Below are 20371 nucleotides of genomic sequence, written 5' to 3'. Positions count from 1 at the left end.
AATAAAATAAGATCTGGTTGTCCCAGAGGTGACCTGGTCCTTTAAAAGAGAACAATGGGTTCAATAGCTCTGCGACTGCCAGCACCGTATCAAACATTGACCATATCTTACATGATCTTTGATATTGGAATTGGCACTGAAAGTCTGAGACTCCTGGTAGAACATTATTAGTTGTGTGTCTGAACCGATTCCTTGTGTGCATATGTATTTACTGTATGTCCATATCTGCTCCTGTGTGTCTTGAGTTTATGTCTTTAAAGATGGGGTGCCACGATATTTCCCCTCTGCAACATAATAATCAGGAATCATGATTATACTAGGAGGAAGATATTTTTCAAAAAAAGTGTACATAAAGTGTTAAAACTATGTTTTTATGTCTCCACACCCACCTGTTCATTTGGTATGCCTGGTTGTCAGGTGGGTTAGCGACACCCACAGTGTTGTTGTGTGGTGAAAAGGGGAGGGGAGTAACCAATAACACACAGGGAAGGTGCATTTGCATTAGAGTAATAACTCCATAGACACATACAAAACAGAAAAAGTAAAAAACTGTGGCAACACCTCTTTAATTATGGGTCTCTTTATGATTGTGTGTGGGCACGTGTCTCTGTGTGCTCGTCAATGTTTGCGTATTATGTCCATGTGTGCGGGTGTAGGCATACACTTGCATCTGTGTTCACGTATCCGCATTCAGCGAGCGTGCCCCTCTCTGTGCTCTCCCCCTCCACAGTGTCACCGCGTCTCCTGAGGAAGGCCATCCGCCCCAGGGTGCGCCCGCCGGCCCTCACCCCACCGGGGGCAGGGGGGCTCCCCCAGGGGCAGGAGGTGCTGCCCTCCCTGCAGACTGAGGTGTGGAGCTGGGGCCAGGGCGAGGACGGACAGCTGGGGCACGGAGACAACCTGCCCAGGTAGGTCATGTGTACATTTTTAAAGATTGTCTTATGCACTTCTGTCATCTCACAGTTTTGTCCCCCGTCGTTCTACTCAGTATGTTGATTATGTATAGACCCACATGATGACTCTGGGGGGTTGAAATAAAAAGATACATAAATAAATAACATAGTGAAGAGATAACATAAGACATTATTGTACTGTACAATTACTGTTACTCATTATTGTATTGTACAATCAGAAAAGGGACATAAGGATTAGGTGTCACTGTCTGGCCAAAACTCAATTTTTGAGGTTTTCGATTTGTTTGCATAAATCAAGGCTATTGAACACCCTTTACGTCTGTGTGTTGGTTAAAATAATATTGAACCAATGGAAAGTAGTAAAAAGTACTTTGGACAAAACCTCCTAACTCCACACTTTCTGCCAAACCAGCTAACTCCACCTGTTTGGCAGACTCTTTTTTTGTTTTACATAAATCTGTGCTATTTAACACCCTTTACATCTTTGTGTTGGTTAAAATAATATTGAACCAATGAAAAGTATTAAAAAGTGCTTTGGTCAAAACCTCTTAACTCCACTTGAGTTCATCTTCCCGAAAATTAGGTTAGGAGGTTTCGGCCCGACAGCAGAGATATGGTCATACATACAAAGTCCCATATTACAACAATCCTGGGCCCTTATTCTGTGCATTGGCTTTAAGATTCTGACTTTGCCTTTTGATGTTGTCACAACTGAACGGAACAGTGAACTTTTCTGAGGTCACCAAGCGAGAGGAATGAGGGATCAGCGACGAAGGCACGCTGACATCGCATTAACAAACAAATTGCATTGATATTCTGTTGTGAATCTTTGATCAAAGAGCAATGAAGTGTATTTATATTATACCGCGTAGCCATGATAAGTCATGCTTAGAGCTCTCGCTAAGTACAACGTTTAATTCAAAGCAGCCTGTGTGCCGCAGATAATTAGAAACTAATTCCATACCATGGACATCTTAACAGCCGGAATAGCAGTGATTAAAGCATGCTCTATAGTGATGGTGACCAGTAAGATTGCTTTGACTGGAACTATTCTTTTGGTTTAATATCTTTTAATTATCACAGTTATCTGTGGTGAGACGCACTGTGATTCTTTGCTGTGCTTTCTTTTTGGCTGTAACGGAGAAGTGTGTTCCTTTTTTTTTTAAAGCAAACTAAACTGAATTAAATGCAACTCGATTTTGAGCTAATGTGGGCTAAATCGATCTAAACCAAACCGCCTGAGCTGCGTTGTGTCTCTCTTTCGTTATATCTTATCTTCCCTATTCGTCTCTTCAGTGTCTAAACAGACCAGTTCGGGAGAAATGTTTACTCTCAAGGGTGAATTAGAATTGTGTGTGACTTAACACCTCTAGTAGTTATGTTATTGTCAATAACGTGTTTATTTTATTTAGTTTTCCCCCTATAAATCATGTACATCATGGTTTTCTTTTATGAGGGTCAATGAATAATATCTGTAAGAACCCTGGGGTCTGGTGAGGGGGTTAAAAGAGGCCTTGGTTGTTTTGCAACCAACAGTACTGCCAGATCAGAGGAAGAGAGAGAGAGTTATTAGGGCTGTCACAATTATTACATAATCGTCTAATCGTGATTTTTGGATATAATCGTGATTATTTTTCATAATCGTTTCCATGTTGAAAAATGTTCATATATTTAAATAAAAGGTCAAAAATAGTGGAAATGGCAGATCAGACCTACAAGCTCACAACGCGTCGCATCGCGACGCGTTGTGAGCTTGTAGATCGGCTATTTCCACTATCGATTTTCTTTTTTAAGTATAAAGTTGTCAAATATGTCAGTAATTATGTGTCATATCTACCATGTGCAACTTAAAAGCAGAAATGTAATTGTCAACGACAAAAACACAATTAAATCGTTAATCGCAATTATTTGAGTGACAAATAATCGTCATGTAAAATGTCATAATCGTGACAGCCCTAAGAGTTATATTGCTATCGCAGGCAAACTAGTACATGAGTTCATTAATGGCTACTGATGGACAATCCATGTACTGAAAGGACACACTTCTTTAATAAGAAACAAAAACAACAGGGGTATATAATACGGATTGACTCCAGTAAGTCCTCTTGTGTTCAGGCTCCAGCCGCTGTGCATCAAGAGCCTGAGCAACAAGGAGGTGGTCCGTGTGTCTGCGGGGGCTCACCACTCCCTGGCCCTGACGGCTCAGTCTCAGGTTAGTTCCACTTCCAAGCATTGTACAGCCCTCCAGTTGACTCTTAAATCAACTGGAATTAAGACCTGGAAATATTTGATACTTTAGCTCTTGAAAAATAGCAGATCTACAAGCTCACAGCACAGAGTGCCACGCTGCAAGCTTGTAGATCTGCTATTTTTTTTTTAATCTTGATTTTATTTTTGCAAATCTTTGAATATATCTTTTTAGTGTGGTTGCCCAACAGGGCAACACATTATAGTCCTGGGGAAACTTTATTTATTATTAGGGTAACTTTTCCGCTGCCATTGGAAATTGACAGACAGACAGACTTCTGTCCGGGAAGGGAATCAATAGGGAATCAATGGAAGTGGGAATCAATAAGGAATCAATGGGAGTGGGAATCAATTGGTCGAGTTTCACATGACAGTTAGCTTACTGTAGAATATAGTCAGCAACCGTCAGCAACCACACTTGTAATTTCCAATTGCACCTTTTTTAGTTAACATTTGTAACTCAAATATTTGCTTCTGGGGGGGTCCCTGGAACAACATATTTTGATATGGGGGTCGGCGGCCAAATACACATAATTCTAAGGGGTCCTCAACATGAAAAAGTTTGAGAACCACTGATATAGAAACAAGCATTTTTCAAAAACCTGTTCGGATTTAGGAGACATTAGAATCGGGTCAATATATTCTAAAGACTTCCTGAAATTGTCATGATTTCTCAAAAATAGCAGATCTACAAGCCTGCCGTGAGCTTGTATATCAGCTATTTTTTAATAGTTAAAGCATAAAATAATGGTTAAAGTAATTAGGCGTAATAATGCGTTCCAGGTTGTTCTGTTCGCTGCTCCATCTGGAGCAACTTCCATTACCAAGGATTCTTCTAACTGATGATGTTTCTTTGTGCCCCGCAGGTGTTCTCGTGGGGCAGTAACAGCTCAGGACAGCTGGGACACATGGAGTCTCCCAGCACCATTCCTCGCCTCGCTAAGGTACGAAACATTGCTCGCCTTAATGATGATTGATTGTCCTACTGAATCTCAATCAAAAATGTTTTTTTTTTTGTCATTTTATAGTATCAGTCTGTAACGGAAGCCTGTGTGTTTCTAGCCCTGTGCGTTCCAAGGGATAAAAGGGCGGGGATACAACGGCAGCTCCAAACGACAGCTCCCTATTTGATCTTTGATCTGTCCGTCTTTGTGTGTGCCATTGGTTTCTATGCTGCGTTTTTTTGTCCCTTGTACGAGTGCCGCCATCATTGTAGAAATCAACGTTCATTGGTAGAAATGGTACCATCTCGAATGCTATTGGCTTCCAACGGTCACATATTTTCGCAAAACGCATATCATGGTGATTGAAACAAGGCTTTAAACTAGCAACAGGAACCAAAAGTACTTACTGTATGACAATGTTTATTAAGGTAACAAAATCAAATGTTCGGGGGAATAGAATGGAATCCTATGGAGAACATGTTGCTTCTGGTACCAGAACAGCGCAACTAGCGGCCAATTTTAAATCCTGGCACCTGCCCCCCTGATTCCAAGCCTCTCTGTTCTCTGTTTCAAGATGACAATTATATCTCTGTCATCAATCTCACCAGCAGCAGGCCTTCCAGAGTGATAATGTAGTAATAACTCTCTCTCTGTGTCCGTCCACTAATTGGATCTGCCTCCTCTCCCATCCATCCCCAGCTGTCGGAGGGCATCAGGGTGTGGGACGTGGCGGCAGGGGAGAAGCACACGCTGCTCCTGGCCGACGGAGACTGCATGCAGCCCATCCTCTACTACAGCGGGCAGCAGGTGAAAGAGGGCGCCCCGGAGGGCTCCGCCGCCACGGTGGCCAGGGAACCCCCCACCCGGGAGGAGGAGGGAGGCGAGGGGGAGAAGAGGAGCGAGGGGCAACCGGAGGAGGAGGAGGAGGAGCAGGCCGGAGGCTACACTCGGCAGCCGGTCCTTCTGCCTTTCTGCATGAACGTAAGGAAGAGAGAGGGGACGCTAGGGATGGGACGATATGAGATGTCAATGTCACGATTATTGTGACCAAAGAGACATATTTAAGATATTCCTTACCTTTTGACGTGGGCACGTGCATGCCCGTTAGCAGCTTTAGTTTTGCTACACTGCCTGTCTTTGGGCACATAAGTGTAAGAGACTCATTATTGCGCTGAATTATTGTTATATAGTCCTGGAAATTGGGTTAAATATTCTGGAAAGGTTTTGGAAAAGTTTGGAAATTAATTGGTAAAAATGTGTGGGAACACTGAATACATTCTAATTTCTAAAGCTTTTAAGTATTTATCAAGTGACTTCAACAAATGAAGTGTTCTAACGGAGAAATGTCTACATTTTTCCATGAACATTTACAAAACCTGCACTCTAATTATATTGAAAATCCATGTGTTTATACTGTACTGTACACCGCATGCATGTGTGTGTTTCCATGTGTGCATTATTTTATGACACTGTGTGTGTGTGTGTGTGTGTGTGTGTGTGTGTGTGTGTGTGTGTGTGTGTGTGTGTGTGTGTGTGTGTGTGTGTGTGTGTGTGTGCGCGTGCGTGTGCGTGCGTGCGTGCGTGCATACATGCGTGCATACATGCGTGCATGCGTGCCAGCTGGGCTATGTGAGTGGCGTGTTCGCAGGCGGGCAGCGGTGCGTGGCGCTGTCAGACCGTAACGTCATGGGCTTCATCGCCAGCCTCCACGAGCTGGCCTCGGCAGAGAGGAAGTTCTACTGCAAGCTCTGCAGCATCAAGACGCAGATACTGCGCCCCCTGCTGGAGATGGGTGAGCGGCACAGTTATGGAGGCAAAGACTTAGAGCAGTGGTTCTCAACCTTTTCAGGCCGCCACCCCCAAATTAATCCTATTTTAAATGGGGGTCCGTAGCCTAAACCATGTCAAACTGCATGGGGGTCCTTGGAATTAAAATGCTTGAGAATCACTGCTAGAGGCATAAAAAACTTCTCTTATACATGGGGGTCCCTGGCATATCTTTTCAAATGGTGGTCCGCGGGCTAATAAGTGTCAATTCCGGGGTCCTTGGCATGAAAAGATGTGAAAACCACTGGTTTAGTAGGTGATTTTGAGTGTCCTTAGGTGTTTTTTCTGCAGAGAACCTGAGCACGGCCCTGGGGCCCACGCTGCTGGGTCTCCTCCAGACCCTGGCGTCCCGGTTCGGCCTCCTGTGCCACCTGACGGGGCAGCACTCGGCCAGCCTCACCGCCAACCTGCGGCGCGGCCGCGACGTCAAGGGCCTGCTCATGTTGGACCACGCCGCCATCTTCATGGAGTCTTACCACGAGTAGGTGTTCATATCATGCAGAGAGCAGGCACTAGGGCTATCACGATTAGGACATTTTACATGACGATTAATTGTCACTCAAATAATTGCGATTAACGATTTAATTAATAGCCGATTAACGATTTAATTAATAGCCGATTAACGATTTAATTAATAGCCGATCTACAAGCTCAAAACGCGTCGCAATGCGATGCGTTGTGAGCTTGCAGATCTGCTATTTCCACAATGTTTTACTTAAAAAATATGTATATGAACATTTTTCAACATGGAAACGATTATGACGATTATGAAAAATAATCGCGATTATGTCAAGTAATTGCGATTAGACGATTATGTAATAATTGTGACAGCCCTAGCAGGCACGTGCACAGATAGGCATCAAAGGGGGCTTGAGCACCTGCCCTTTCACCTGTCTGTAAACAGTGCCCTCTCCAGACCATCAATGCAGTTTTTACTGTGGTGAAAGAAATGCAAATGCCCTCTTTCCATGCCATACCTGAAGGCAGCATTCAAGAGAATTGTCTTGTCCAAACTCTCCTGAACTTGCCCTCGCCTTATCTCCAGTATTGACTTGATAATGCTTTGTTCAGTGTGGTGTCACGCAACAAATATAGAAACTACTAATATAACTGCGTAGATATTAGTCTGGAATCTGGACAATGTGTGTGGAGTGGAACCTGCATTTCCAAGGGGCGGATAAAAAAATGCCTCTGGTGATAAACCCGCCCCGTATTTGCATACTGGGCCCTGATTGATGGCAGCTAAATCCAATCACAACGGTGCGGGACCAGACTAATCTGCTGAGGGCTTTTTTTTTTATCCATTACATAGAAGTGCATAGTTCAAGTCCTGCTCTGGAAAAAATGTAGTTCTGTTGCTTATTATTGATTCAGAAAAGGCACCATGGTGGAGGAGAGTTGCTACAAGCAGCTACATTTGTTAACAGTTGCTAAGTTTTGTTTGTTCAGTGGACATGTTTGTGATTATGACATTGTGATTTTTGTAGCATGATGCAAAAAAAGCCATGTTAATTTATCTCTCACACACATACGCGCGCGCGTGAAAATCCTGGGAAACACATGGAAAGCATGGCTAAACACCAGAACGCTTGGGTAATCATTCTCTATAAAAGGTTTTTTTGTCGTTTATCCTCAGAATTCTTCCATCTCTCTTTCCAAGGTATTGCAACTCGGTGGGCAACTTCCAGGTGATGGGAGGGTTTCAGACGCTAACCAAGCCCTCACTGTGAGTGTGTACACACGCACGCACACACACACACACACACACACACACACACACACACACACACACACACACACACACACACACACACACACACACACAAAACCCACATGCCTCAAACCCACTAAGGTGCCGGCTACACGGAGCTGGATATTTCTGAAGCTAGACATTTGCTAGACATTTTTTTATGTGGTTGGGGCTTGCAGCCACACAAAGCTGGATATTTTGGCTGCGAAGCTGGATATTTTTTAAACCGGATAGATAAGTGGAGGCATTGAAAAATATCCGATTCAGTCGATCCGTGTAGTAGACATGGAACCCGGATATCTCTGAAGACTTTACTGTGTGTGTGCTTGTCCCCCTAGTGGAGGTCTGGGGACTCAGATTATTTTAGACCTAGATATCTTTGTCATGTGGACCTAGATATTTTTCTATGTGAATATCTGAAAAACCAAGATATTTGAAATATCCAGCTCCATCTGGCCTAGGCCTAAATCTCCCTCTCGCTCAAAAAAACAAAATCAAAATGAAATCTCATGACTGACAATGTAATGATGATGTTAGGTTTCATCATCAAACCTTTTGTTGCTACTGTCCTACATAGAGACAACCAGTTGAATAAATCACATTTCCGACACCATTCATGCTTATGGCCGATGCCTCTAAACATGTATTATTCTGTTTAACCACTTCAGATACTCTTTCATCTTAAAAATAACTATTAACCGATAATAACCGATCTACAAGCTCACAACACTGTTGTGAGCTTGTGGATCTGATATTTTTGGTGCTTCCATAGAAGACATGCTGTTTTTTTCGGAATCCAAATGACTAAAACATTTTTCATTTACAGAATCGTGTCAAAAAGTCTTTCAAAAATGTTCATGATTTTTCGAAAATAGCAGATCTACACGCTCACTCGGCATCTGCTATTTTCGAAAAATCATGAAAATTTGTGCAAGACTTTGAATATTTTTGACCCGATTCTATACATGTCTTCTAAATCCTTCTCAGTGGTTCTCAAACTCTTTCATGTCAAGAACCCCTAGAATTATGGGTATTTGGCCACTGACCTCCATCTCGAAATATTATGTATCAGGGCCCCCCCCCCAAGAAGCGAATATTTGAGTTACAAATGTTCGCTTTAAAATATACATTCAAAGATTAGCAAAACGCAGCGCGGCACTCGGTGCCACGCTGTGAGCTTGTATATCTGCTATTTTTCAATAGTTAAAGCATAACATAACGGTTAAAGTGGTTTGAGGTCTTAATGGGTTTAATCCATGCTCTCTCCATTGGCCTGCAGAGATTTCTTTGGGAAGAGTCCTGAGCTGCTCCTCAAGTTGGCGGAGAGCAGCGAGGAGTGCGCGCCCACCGCCGACCTGCTGGCGGCGCTCTTCTACCTGCCGGTGCGACACCTCCACGAGTACGGACGCCTGCTGCTCAAGCTGGCCACCTGCTTCGAGGTGGTACGTCACAACAAGGACCGGAATATATGCCATTCATAAAAAGATAATGAGTGGGCACGGTGGCACAGTTGGTAGTGCTGTCGCCTCACAGCTAGAAGGTCCTGGGTTCGATTCACGCTGGGGACGCTGTGGGTGGTAAACGCGTGTTCTCTCCTCCGCAACATCAGTGCCCATACCCTAAGTGGGGTTGGCAAAGGGGCCTTTCTGTGTGGAGTTTGCATGTTCTCCCCATGTCCCCTAGGCTAGGTAGGTACCCTCACAAAAAACATGCAGTGATCCTGGTCTCTTTACTGCTTCCCCCTGGTCAGCTGGGGCGCCTGATGCAGGGGAAAGGAACTGGTTGGAATAACGTGTTCCTTCCACGCGCTACGTCCAGCCGGGGAATCGCTCCCCTGTCAGATGAAAATTAGCGGCTTGGACGACTCATGCTTAGAAGGAAGCATGAGGCCGATACGATGTTTAAAATAACAATTTAGCTGATGCTGATACCGATATTTGTTTATTTAGTTTTTGGTATTATTATTTGGGCCAGGGAAACAAATAAATTATTATAAGAAATAACTGTTCAGAATCTACTCTCTTGGTAGGCTGCAGATAACCAACACAGCAACATGGCCATCGCAAAATGCATGCTTATCAACAACAGATAAATATCGGCTACTGTACTGCCATCGGTTAATGTCAGCTTTATTTGTCGATTGCGATATTGATCAATAACGGAAAATATTGTCCGATATCTATGTTTGCCCGATATATCGGCGCATCCCTATTCTCGACGGATCATATACAATTTCACCGGAATTCGAATGCTTGTCATTGTTCCATGTGCTATGCTTGTGATTCTAAGTGAATGTAAAATATAAAATATTAAGTCAAGTGCAGAACAAAACAATGCATCATGGGAAGTACAGTTAAACTGAAACTGATGCTCATCAAGGTGACTGGTTATGAATCACATAACACAGTTCAGGAGACGATCACTTGGGTTAAGATATACTTTATTGACCAGAATGAAGGCAGAAAGCAAGCATCACACAGCATGGCATATTGAGCACCCTACTATAGAGACAGCATAGAATCTAAGCCTATATCTAAGCGCATAGTATTGGCAGCCTACCTTAGCTCTACTATAAGACAGCATAGAATCTATAGCCTAAGTTAGCATGGTCTGGCATGGGGTTCTGCCTCGGGCCATGGCTCGCTGAACCCACGATCCTCATGTTACCATGAGCATCGAGGGCATAATTTAGTTACAGCGAGCCCTGGCCCGATACCCCCCGAGGGGGATCAAAGGCAGAACCTGAAGGTGGCGCTGGGGTGGTGGCGGGGCAGTGCTATGCAACAAGACTGAGTCCCACCATCTGACTTCCCTAAGAACTATGGGTAAGGGGGGGGGCAGGACCTAGTGACCCACCCCCCTCCGCGCGCGCGCTCCCTTGGGACCGCCCCCTGAACTAGCTTTGATCCTTACGAATCGTCGCACTATTTCAGGAGACGATCACTTGGGTTAAGATATACTTTATTGACCAGAATGAAGGCAGAAAGCAAGCATCACACAGCATGGCATATTGAGCACCCTACTATAGAGACAGCATAGAATCTAAGCCTATATCTAAGCGCATAGTATTGGCAGCCTACCTTAGCTCTACTATAAGACAGCATAGAATCTATAGCCTAAGTTAGCATGGTTTGGCATGGGGTTCTGCCTCGGGCCATGGCTCGCTGAACCCACGATCCTCATGTTACCATGAGCATCGAGGGCATAATTTAGTTACAGCGAGCCCTGGCCCGATACCCCCCAAAACTACAAACCCCCAAAGCACGCCAAAATCTCAGAATCCCATGCCAGTGCTAGCCAACTGCGAGGAAGGCAGCTCTGCTGTGACTCTAGCAATTAAGTTATCATTACTGCGGGGCAAACTATGAACTGCCTTTCCTGCTAACGCAAAAATAATAATTAAGCATATTAGCATCTGGCAGAGCGAATATTACTAAGGCAAAATACTAAGCAATGATATTGGCAGCTTGCCAAAAACGCTATAAGTACTGCTAAAGCAATTTAATAATTAAGAATGTTAGCAGCTGGCAGACCGAACCAACGGTGAGGAAGGTGGTACTGCTGACTATAACGATATACTGCAATCTGACTGAAGCCATACTAAAACACCCTAGAGAAAAGCGGGAGCAGCAACATGGACGTATATATATATAGACAGCAGAACCAGAAGCAGCGATGAAACCTTTAATTCATATAACTACAGCGCCATACAGCTTCACATCCTACCTAACTAACACCCCAGCAACCACCTAGCTTTTGCATGATAGAAATATTGGAGCGCGCAGCAATGCAATTAACCTAGAACGAGCAAACCTATCAGCAACACAGTGGCCTAATATAGTGCGGCAGCACTGACATATCTAACTTGCAGCAATACTGAAACTATCTAACTTGCAGTACTGCTAAACGGCCCAAGTGAATAACGGGAGCAGCATCACTGAAAACTATATAACTGACAGCAGAACCAGAAGCAGTGGTGAGCACCGTTTATTCAGAATAATAATCTTATGCCAGTGCTAGCCAACGGCGAAGGAGGCAGCTTGGCTGTAATCTAAGCAATACCTTTTAACCTTACTGCGGAGCGGGGGGCAACTAAACTATGTACCGCCTAACCTAAAGCTTTAGAGCGCTATGGAATACTAAAGCAACAGCGAATGAATGCGCGATTACTGCTGAGCCGGAGCAATTACACTATACCTACTGACCGACTCTAGTACTCTAGAGCGCTATTGTATACTAGAATGAGCCAGCAAGGAAAATGCACGGTAGTACCGAATGTATTAATACTAGCAGCTTGCCTAAAGCCAACCAGCGATAAGAAGGTAGCTCTACTTTTAGCGAAGCTATAGTGGGCAGGAGCCACTAAGTATAACACTAATTTAAGACCTGTGAAGCGCAGCAGATAGGCAGCACGAAAAACACACAAATATATCAGGTATACGCCGAAGCAGAGCAGCAACTGTACTGGTGTAACCTTAAAGGACACCTTGCCTTGCATTTTACATACATGTGCAACACAGCAATAAACCCATACATGTGAGAGGCAGCAATAAAACACACAACCTTAACAGGTATACGCTGAAGCAGAACCGCATAATGTAACCTTCTAAACCTGTGCTAATGGTGCGGCCGCTTCAGTCCTGAGTTGCGTGGGCTTGATGCTCATTGACAGCTGGGCGTGCTGGACTTCATATGCAGAGTGTGATGAACGGACATAGCTGCCGATGGCTAAAGGATTCCATGGTTGATGACGGCACCCGGAGCACTGCTGTTGTCGCTGCACCGGTCCGATACCCCCCGAGGGGGATCAAAGGCAGAACCTGAAGGTGGCGCTGGGGTGGTGGCGGGGCAGTGCTATGCAACAAGACTGAGTCCCACCATCTGACTTCCCTAAGAACTATGGGTAAGGGGGGGGGCAGGACCTAGTGACCCACCCCCCTCCGCGCGCGCGCTCCCTTGGGACCGCCCCCTGAACTAGCTTTGATCCTTACGAATCGTCGCACTATTTCAGGAGACGATCACTTGGGTTAAGATATACTTTATTGACCAGAATGAAGGCAGAAAGCAAGCATCACACAGCATGGCATATTGAGCACCCTACTATAGAGACAGCATAGAATCTAAGCCTATATCTAAGCGCATAGTATTGGCAGCCTACCTTAGCTCTACTATAAGACAGCATAGAATCTATAGCCTAAGTTAGCATGGTTTGGCATGGGGTTCTGCCTCGGGCCATGGCTCGCTGAACCCACGATCCTCATGTTACCATGAGCATCGAGGGCATAATTTAGTTACAGCGAGCCCTGGCCCGATACCCCCCAAAACTACAAACCCCCAAAGCACGCCAAAATCTCAGAATCCCATGCCAGTGCTAGCCAACTGCGAGGAAGGCAGCTCTGCTGTGACTCTAGCAATTAAGTTATCATTACTGCGGGGCAAACTATGAACTGCCTTTCCTGCTAACGCAAAAATAATAATTAAGCATATTAGCATCTGGCAGAGCGAATATTACTAAGGCAAAATACTAAGCAATGATATTGGCAGCTTGCCAAAAACGCTATAAGTACTGCTAAAGCAATTTAATAATTAAGAATGTTAGCAGCTGGCAGACCGAACCAACGGTGAGGAAGGTGGTACTGCTGACTATAACGATATACTGCAATCTGACTGAAGCCATACTAAAACACCCTAGAGAAAAGCGGGAGCAGCAACATGGACGTATATATATATAGACAGCAGAACCAGAAGCAGCGATGAAACCTTTAATTCATATAACTACAGCGCCATACAGCTTCACATCCTACCTAACTAACACCCCAGCAACCACCTAGCTTTTGCATGATAGAAATATTGGAGCGCGCAGCAATGCAATTAACCTAGAACGAGCAAACCTATCAGCAACACAGTGGCCTAATATAGTGCGGCAGCACTGACATATCTAACTTGCAGCAATACTGAAACTATCTAACTTGCAGTACTGCTAAACGGCCCAAGTGAATAACGGGAGCAGCATCACTGAAAACTATATAACTGACAGCAGAACCAGAAGCAGTGGTGAGCACCGTTTATTCAGAATAATAATCTTATGCCAGTGCTAGCCAACGGCGAAGGAGGCAGCTTGGCTGTAATCTAAGCAATACCTTTTAACCTTACTGCGGAGCGGGGGGCAACTAAACTATGTACCGCCTAACCTAAAGCTTTAGAGCGCTATGGAATACTAAAGCAACAGCGAATGAATGCGTGATTACTGCTGAGCCGGAGCAATTACACTATACCTACTGACCGACTCTAGTACTCTAGAGCGCTATTGTATACTAGAATGAGCCAGCAAGGAAAATGCACGGTAGTACCGAATGTATTAATACTAGCAGCTTGCCTAAAGCCAACCAGCGATAAGAAGGTAGCTCTACTTTTAGCGAAGCTATAGTGGGCAGGAGCCACTAAGTATAACACTAATTTAAGACCTGTGAAGCGCAGCAGATAGGCAGCACGAAAAACACACAAATATATCAGGTATACGCCGAAGCAGAGCAGCAACTGTACTGGTGTAACCTTAAAGGACACCTTGCCTTGCATTTTACATACATGTGCAACACAGCAATAAACCCATACATGTGAGAGGCAGCAATAAAACACACAACCTTAACAGGTATACGCTGAAGCAGAACCGCATAATGTAACCTTCTAAACCTGTGCTAATGGTGCGGCCGCTTCAGTCCTGAGTTGCGTGGGCTTGATGCTCATTGACAGCTGGGCGTGCTGGACTTCATATGCAGAGTGTGATGAACGGACATAGCTGCCGATGGCTAAAGGATTCCATGGTTGATGACGGCACCCGGAGCACTGCTGTTGTCGCTGCACCGGTCCAGAGAGAGAGCTGTGCAAGGGTTTGGGAGACAGGCTGTCGGGCGGGGGGGCCGGCGTGCAGGCAGCCAGCTGGGTGGGCAGGCCGCAGCTCTCGGTTTTATGCCGAACCAGGTGCGTGTCATGGGTGCCCGGCGTCGGGAGCAGACATCAGGCGGATGACCAGGTGTTTCGGCATGGAAATAAAGGACGGAAAAGTGGGTTAGTTCTGCTGTAGAGTCCGCTGAAGCACATATAAAAACTCAACCCAAACCACATCTTGACTTTTAAGTCAAGCAATGCAAGAGAGCGGCTAAAACCCAACAAACAGAACGAGCGAATGTACTGCTATCTAACTATGGCTACCCATTATTTCCCAGCTTGGAGAGCAACTGACACCCCAACAGAACCGAACAAGCAAATGCGCCGCTATTTACCTTCTAGAGTCTGGCTCCACAATGCTTCCGGGATAGCCGTCGCTGGTGAGAGGAATGGAGTTCCCGCCGCTGGTGCTGGAACTGCTGTTCCCGGGTTCCTTCGCGGCATGATGGCGGCGTGACCGGCGTCGGCGTGTTGCAGCATGACAACGCCCCCGGAAAACGGGCCTGCGCCCCGCCAGCTTCCCGCACGATGCGGCGGGCTGGCGGCATGCCGGCAGGCGGGTGGGCGGTGGGTTGGCGGGCGTGCCGACCGCCTTGCTTGCGTTAGCTGATGCTGTAGCAGCAGAGCCCTCTGCAGTGCCAATCGACTCCTGACTGGCTTCATGGTATTATACAGCCGTGGACGAAGCTATAGAGATGACATGTTAGTAGAAAAAACGCAGCGGCTGCGGCATGACGCTGCAAAGACATACATGCAGCCGCTCCAGCCTGAATCTGAAAAACATGATGTTAGCAGGCATGTAGCAGCCGCAGCACGAAGCTATGAAGAAAACACACTGTTAGCGGAACATGTTGCAGCTTAGCCTGCAGCTGCCATGATAACATGATGCTGTAGTAGCGGGCCTGCCGCAGCTCCGGCATGGATCTGTAGTGACATAATGTTAGCAACAGACCTGTAGCACTTTAGCCTGAAGCTGCCATGATAACATGATGCTGTAGTAGTGGGCCTGCCACAGCTCCGGCATGGATCTGTAGTGACATAATAATGTTAGCAACAGACCTGTAGCACTTTAGCCTGAAGCTGCCATGATAACATGATGCTGTAGTAGCGGGCCTGCCACAGCTCCGGCATGGATCTGTAGTGATGAAGTAATGTTAGCAACAGACATGTAGCACTTTAGCCTGAAGCTGAAAAGAAAGCATGGCGTTAGCAGCCTTTATCCTGGAGCTGCAATGGTGAACATGATAGCAACAGTCCTGTGGCCGCTTTACCGTGATGGTAAAGATAAACACTCGTCATTTTCACTAGCAGTAGCCTTAGCTGTAATTATTAGCTTGAGTGCCGCAGCTACGGAAACACCACAAGGACATGCAGTGCGATACGCGGTGATCCCAAACTATAACCCTAGATTGAAACAAATACGGCAGCTCGATAGTGGACAATATCCAATGACTTCACCTTTAACACTGTTACACTTGAAGCCGCCCTGATGTTAGCAACAGACGCGTGGCAGTTCCGACCTGAGCTGCAAACATAAACAGATGTTAGCGTTTTTACCAAGAGTAGCATCGGCAGTAATTATCGGCTGCTATGCCCGCAGGCAGCCGCAGCTTGGGTAAAGCTAGCATTAACTGAAACCGGGCAAAATCCTCATGAACAAAACATTGGTTATAGAGCCTGTCAAACCCTAAAACTGAGAGGAAAGCCTGACGCGCTGCAGCTTGTTACATGCTGCTTAGCGAATGATTAGCAGGATGGGAGGTGGGGGTGGGCTACAAGAAGCCTTTAGAGTAGAGGATCTATGACGCAACGGGGACAACGGGGATGCTTTTAGCTGTAGCTACCCGCAACTCCCTTGAAAACAACTGCCACTCATAAGCGGATGCTATGACGGCCAGACTACAATGCGTGACTGAATGGGCTACATAAAACCACACGCACACACCCCACACAACCCTTATAGTAGGCATGAGTGAAGCATAGCCATTGATCGTACATGCGCATCCTTACCTTATTAAACTGCGCGTGCACATAAAATAATGTAATAACGAAAAGACTCTTAAAGGACCAAGTGACACGTGCCAAGGAGGTTGAATGCTAGAGCTACGTTACCCGTTGTGCTCAGTATGCGCAGAACATGCGCAACCCTTCGCTTCGTGACGTTACCCTCTGCTAGCCTGTATGCTAGGTAGATGCTGACTACGGACACACGCAACTCCCATGGAGTAGACAGATTGAGAGTCATTACAGTTCGATAGCCAACGTCTTTAGCTACATGCGTCCTGCGTTGTAAGCTAGCCGACTATCAACAAACAGCTCATGGCTGGAATGAACCCTAGCTCATGCAGTAGCAGAACGGACAGCATCATCGATAACAAAATATGTGGAACAAATGAGGGCAGCTAGACGTTAGGTAGATGCTGTTTACGGACACACGCAACCTACATAAAATAATCCTCCTGAATTAGGTCATTTACTGTTCAAAGGGGCAACGATTTCACACGGGCCATTACTTGTACTTTGGATGTGAATAGCACGCCGTTTTACCAGCTAATAACTACTAGTAAAGAAGTTATAGCTAGCCGGCCACCAACAGCAAAAGCTAGCCCCTGGCTGACTGTCTGAATGGAGAAAACGCTTACTCAACAACTAGCAGATAAGGCCACACGGCCACTGATACCAGCACAGTACCTGAGTTTACCTTAGCGAACGGTAGCAGAGCAATGGCCCACAAAGGCACCATAAAATTAGCTTAGCAACAACAACTGCCGCATTGGATCAGCAGCACTGCACTGCAGAAATCAGCTGGGAATCAGCAACATCCGCTGAGACCACAAACTTGTTGAAACAGTACTAGAACCCTTCTACAGTCTATGACTAGAACACAGCAGTGTCCACCCGAATCCACAATCCCAGTGTTTTTCCATACAACCTTGCCTTGATCCCAGCATAGACAGCAGCGAAAAACACGATCCAAGCAGAAGTCAGCAGCACAAACAACCAGTAACCCCTTCGAGACAGCCATGCGTAGCAGCAGCAGCAGTGCTATGCAACAAGGCTGAGTCCCACCATCTGACTTCCCTAAGAACTATGGGTAAGGGGGGGGGCAGGACCTAGTGACCCACCCCCCTCCGCGCGCGCGCTCCCTTGGGACCGCCCCCTGAACTAGCTTTGATCCTTACGAATCGTCGCACTATTTCTCTTTCCATCCCTCCCATCTACACAAACAGGCAGAAGTACAGGTATGTTGCTTATTCTGGGATGTTTGTTCTTCGCTTGCACCACCTAGTAGCCCCAAGGCTATGATAGAAGAAAGTACAGACAGTCCACAGGCCAGTCGGGTGCCATTGACGCGCTTGGGAGGCAAAACTGGAACCGGGAGTCTGGTGAAATACACTGGAGTCGATGAGAGCCGGTTGGACCAGCTTGTGAACAAACACTATTTCTTAACGATTGGGACCTTTGTCAGTTAGTTGGTCACATATCTCTTTTTTATTTTTATTTTCTTCTTTGCACACTGTATAATGTTATTGAGGCATCTAAACACGCAATTTCCAGCTTGGCAGTATCGCCGATATTGTTTGTTCATAAGCAGGTCCACCTGGCTCTATGGGATGGGACAATATGACAATTTCATGTCACGATTATTGTGACCAAAGAAATTGTGATTTAAGATATTATCGCGATAATCAAAATATTCCCAACATCCATTATCCTGGGGTATCCTGGTCGTGATCTTGTAGATTGGCTATTTTTTGGCAAAGAGATTTGGTAGAGAGTGAAAAAAAGACTGTATCAAGTATGTTATTTCCAGGTCAGTTTTTACCAATTATAGACGGTTTAAATTGTACCGGATATGCAGCTCGGCAAATAAAAGTTGAATTGATTCCAGTCTATGAGGATAAATCTCCACCAACTCCACAATACTATTATTGTGAGTGTTTTTTATCACTATAAACGATAATAACGATTATCGTCCCATCCCTTCCTGGTTCTCATTGACTCCAATTTGTTCCACCGAACTCTCGGCTGCAGTTTTCCTTCCAGTGTCCCAATGTGACGAATCTGCCGGCTGGAATTGTAAGGATAGCGAAAATGTTGTAGTTGACTGTACTTTTTTTTTTTTTTTTAACCTTGCCTAGCCCTGCTTACTGTACATAAAGCTGCAGGAATATGGATGCCATCGTCTGGACTTGTGACCTTTAACCACATGACCTCTAGTGTCTCTATTCTGGGGCCTAACATTCGCCAAAAGATCTAGAAGCTAGATTTGCAAGCTCACAACATGTTGTAAGGTGACACGCTGTGAGCTTGTCGAATGGCTATTCTCAGCAAACAAAGTTTGAGGTTTAAGTGGTTAAACTGCGGGATGCGTATACATGTTGATAGATCTGCTGTTAGTGCTCATGAGCTGAGATAAATGTCAACAAAATTTCGTAGGCCTGTCACAATTATTACATAATTGTATAATCGCAATTATTTGACATAATCGCAATTGTTTTGTCATAATCGTCATAAGCGTTTCCATGTTGAAAAATGCATATATTTTCAAAAATAGTGTAAATAACAGATCTACAAGCTCACAATGTGTTGCGGTGTGACCAGTTGTGAGCTTGTAGATCGGCTATTTCCACTATCAATGTTCTTTTTTAAGTATAAAGTTGTCAAATATATCAGCCATTTCTTCGTAAATTTAGGTTGTGTGTCATATCTGCCATGTGCGACCTCAAAGCCTGCTAGCCAAACAGAAATGCGATTGTCAACGACAAAAACACTGTTAAAATCATAATCGCAATTATCTGAGTGACAATTAATCGTGTGTGCAGAGCTCCAGTGACTACCAGAGGCTGCAAGACGGCTGCTCTAAGTTCGAGGCCTTGGACCTTCACCTGAAGAGGAAGAGGAAGGAGGCAGACTACACCTACCACTTCTGGAAGAGCTTCCCTGGCAAGATGACGGTATGCTGCCTGGGTGTGTGTGTGTCAGTATTGATTTAGATTTAGTTTTAGTCATAGTCTTTTTAATTTTAATTTAGTTTTAGGCCCCTTTCACACCCAAAGTTTACTTAAAGGACGATTTTTTTTTTTTTTTTTTACAACAAGGGTTCATATTTTAGATGGTCATTAGAGAAAAGAAAAGATGTTTTTCATTTACTTCTCTCTATTGTTTTAGTGATTTTAACGATTTTGATTTGCATGCATACCCCCCAGGTTGGGGGCATGCATGCAAGTGGCTAAACATGTAATTTTAGACACAATAAGCCCATTCCCAAGATGCACCGCAATCTTTCATGGCCAGATGTGACTTATGGGGGCTGGTGTAAATAGTAACAAAGAAAAAAAAGCAAATTCGGCCCCAACTCGGGAAACTTGGGTTTGGCGGCGTCAAACAATAGGAATAACTCGGGGAAACTCGCGATGTAGATCTGCTATTTTTTTTTAATTGTGAAAATTAGAATTTTGACCCGATTCTATAAGTGTCTTTTGAATCCTTCTAAGGTTTTTTGAAAAACCTGTTTCTATGTCAGCAATCTGGCCAGCCATCGTCAAAGAAAAGGTCCTTTTCACTTAACTGGAGCTCAGTTAGTCTGTTCTTGAGAGACTACTATGTCAGTGGTTCTCAAACCTTTTCATGTGAAGGACCCCCAAAATGATATGTATTTGGCCACGGACCCCCATCTCAAAATATCTAGTTCCAGGGACCACCCAGAAGCACAATTTGAGTTACACACGTTCGCGCTTGTA

General features: G+C 45.1%; 1 protein-coding gene across 2 annotated transcripts in view; it reads left to right on the top strand.

The window, feature by feature from the left end:
- Window positions 1-20371, top strand: part of als2b (alsin Rho guanine nucleotide exchange factor ALS2 b) — a 76497-nt gene that overhangs the window by 18819 nt on the left and 37307 nt on the right. The window contains exons 8-16 of one of the 2 annotated variants that reach the window (XM_080720300.1): window positions 731-908; window positions 3030-3126; window positions 4028-4105; window positions 4805-5086; window positions 5726-5897; window positions 6224-6413; window positions 7593-7658; window positions 8962-9124; window positions 19454-19585. In XM_080720300.1, the coding sequence (XP_080576426.1) occupies window positions 731-908; window positions 3030-3126; window positions 4028-4105; window positions 4805-5086; window positions 5726-5897; window positions 6224-6413; window positions 7593-7658; window positions 8962-9124; window positions 19454-19585 (1358 nt within the window). Of the gene's footprint in view, window positions 1-730; window positions 909-3029; window positions 3127-4027; window positions 4106-4804; window positions 5087-5725; window positions 5898-6208; window positions 6414-7592; window positions 7659-8961; window positions 9125-19453; window positions 19586-20371 lie in introns of both variants that reach the window. The other variant, XM_080720299.1, reaches the window with a different exon arrangement.

Source organism: Nannobrachium achirus, assembly GCF_963921795.1.
Source record: "Nannobrachium achirus genome assembly, chromosome: 24".
Taxonomy (NCBI): domain Eukaryota; kingdom Metazoa; phylum Chordata; class Actinopteri; order Myctophiformes; family Myctophidae; genus Nannobrachium; species Nannobrachium achirus.
The sequence above is the reverse complement of the archived record's forward strand: the minus strand, read 5'-3'. Positions and strand labels throughout refer to the sequence as shown.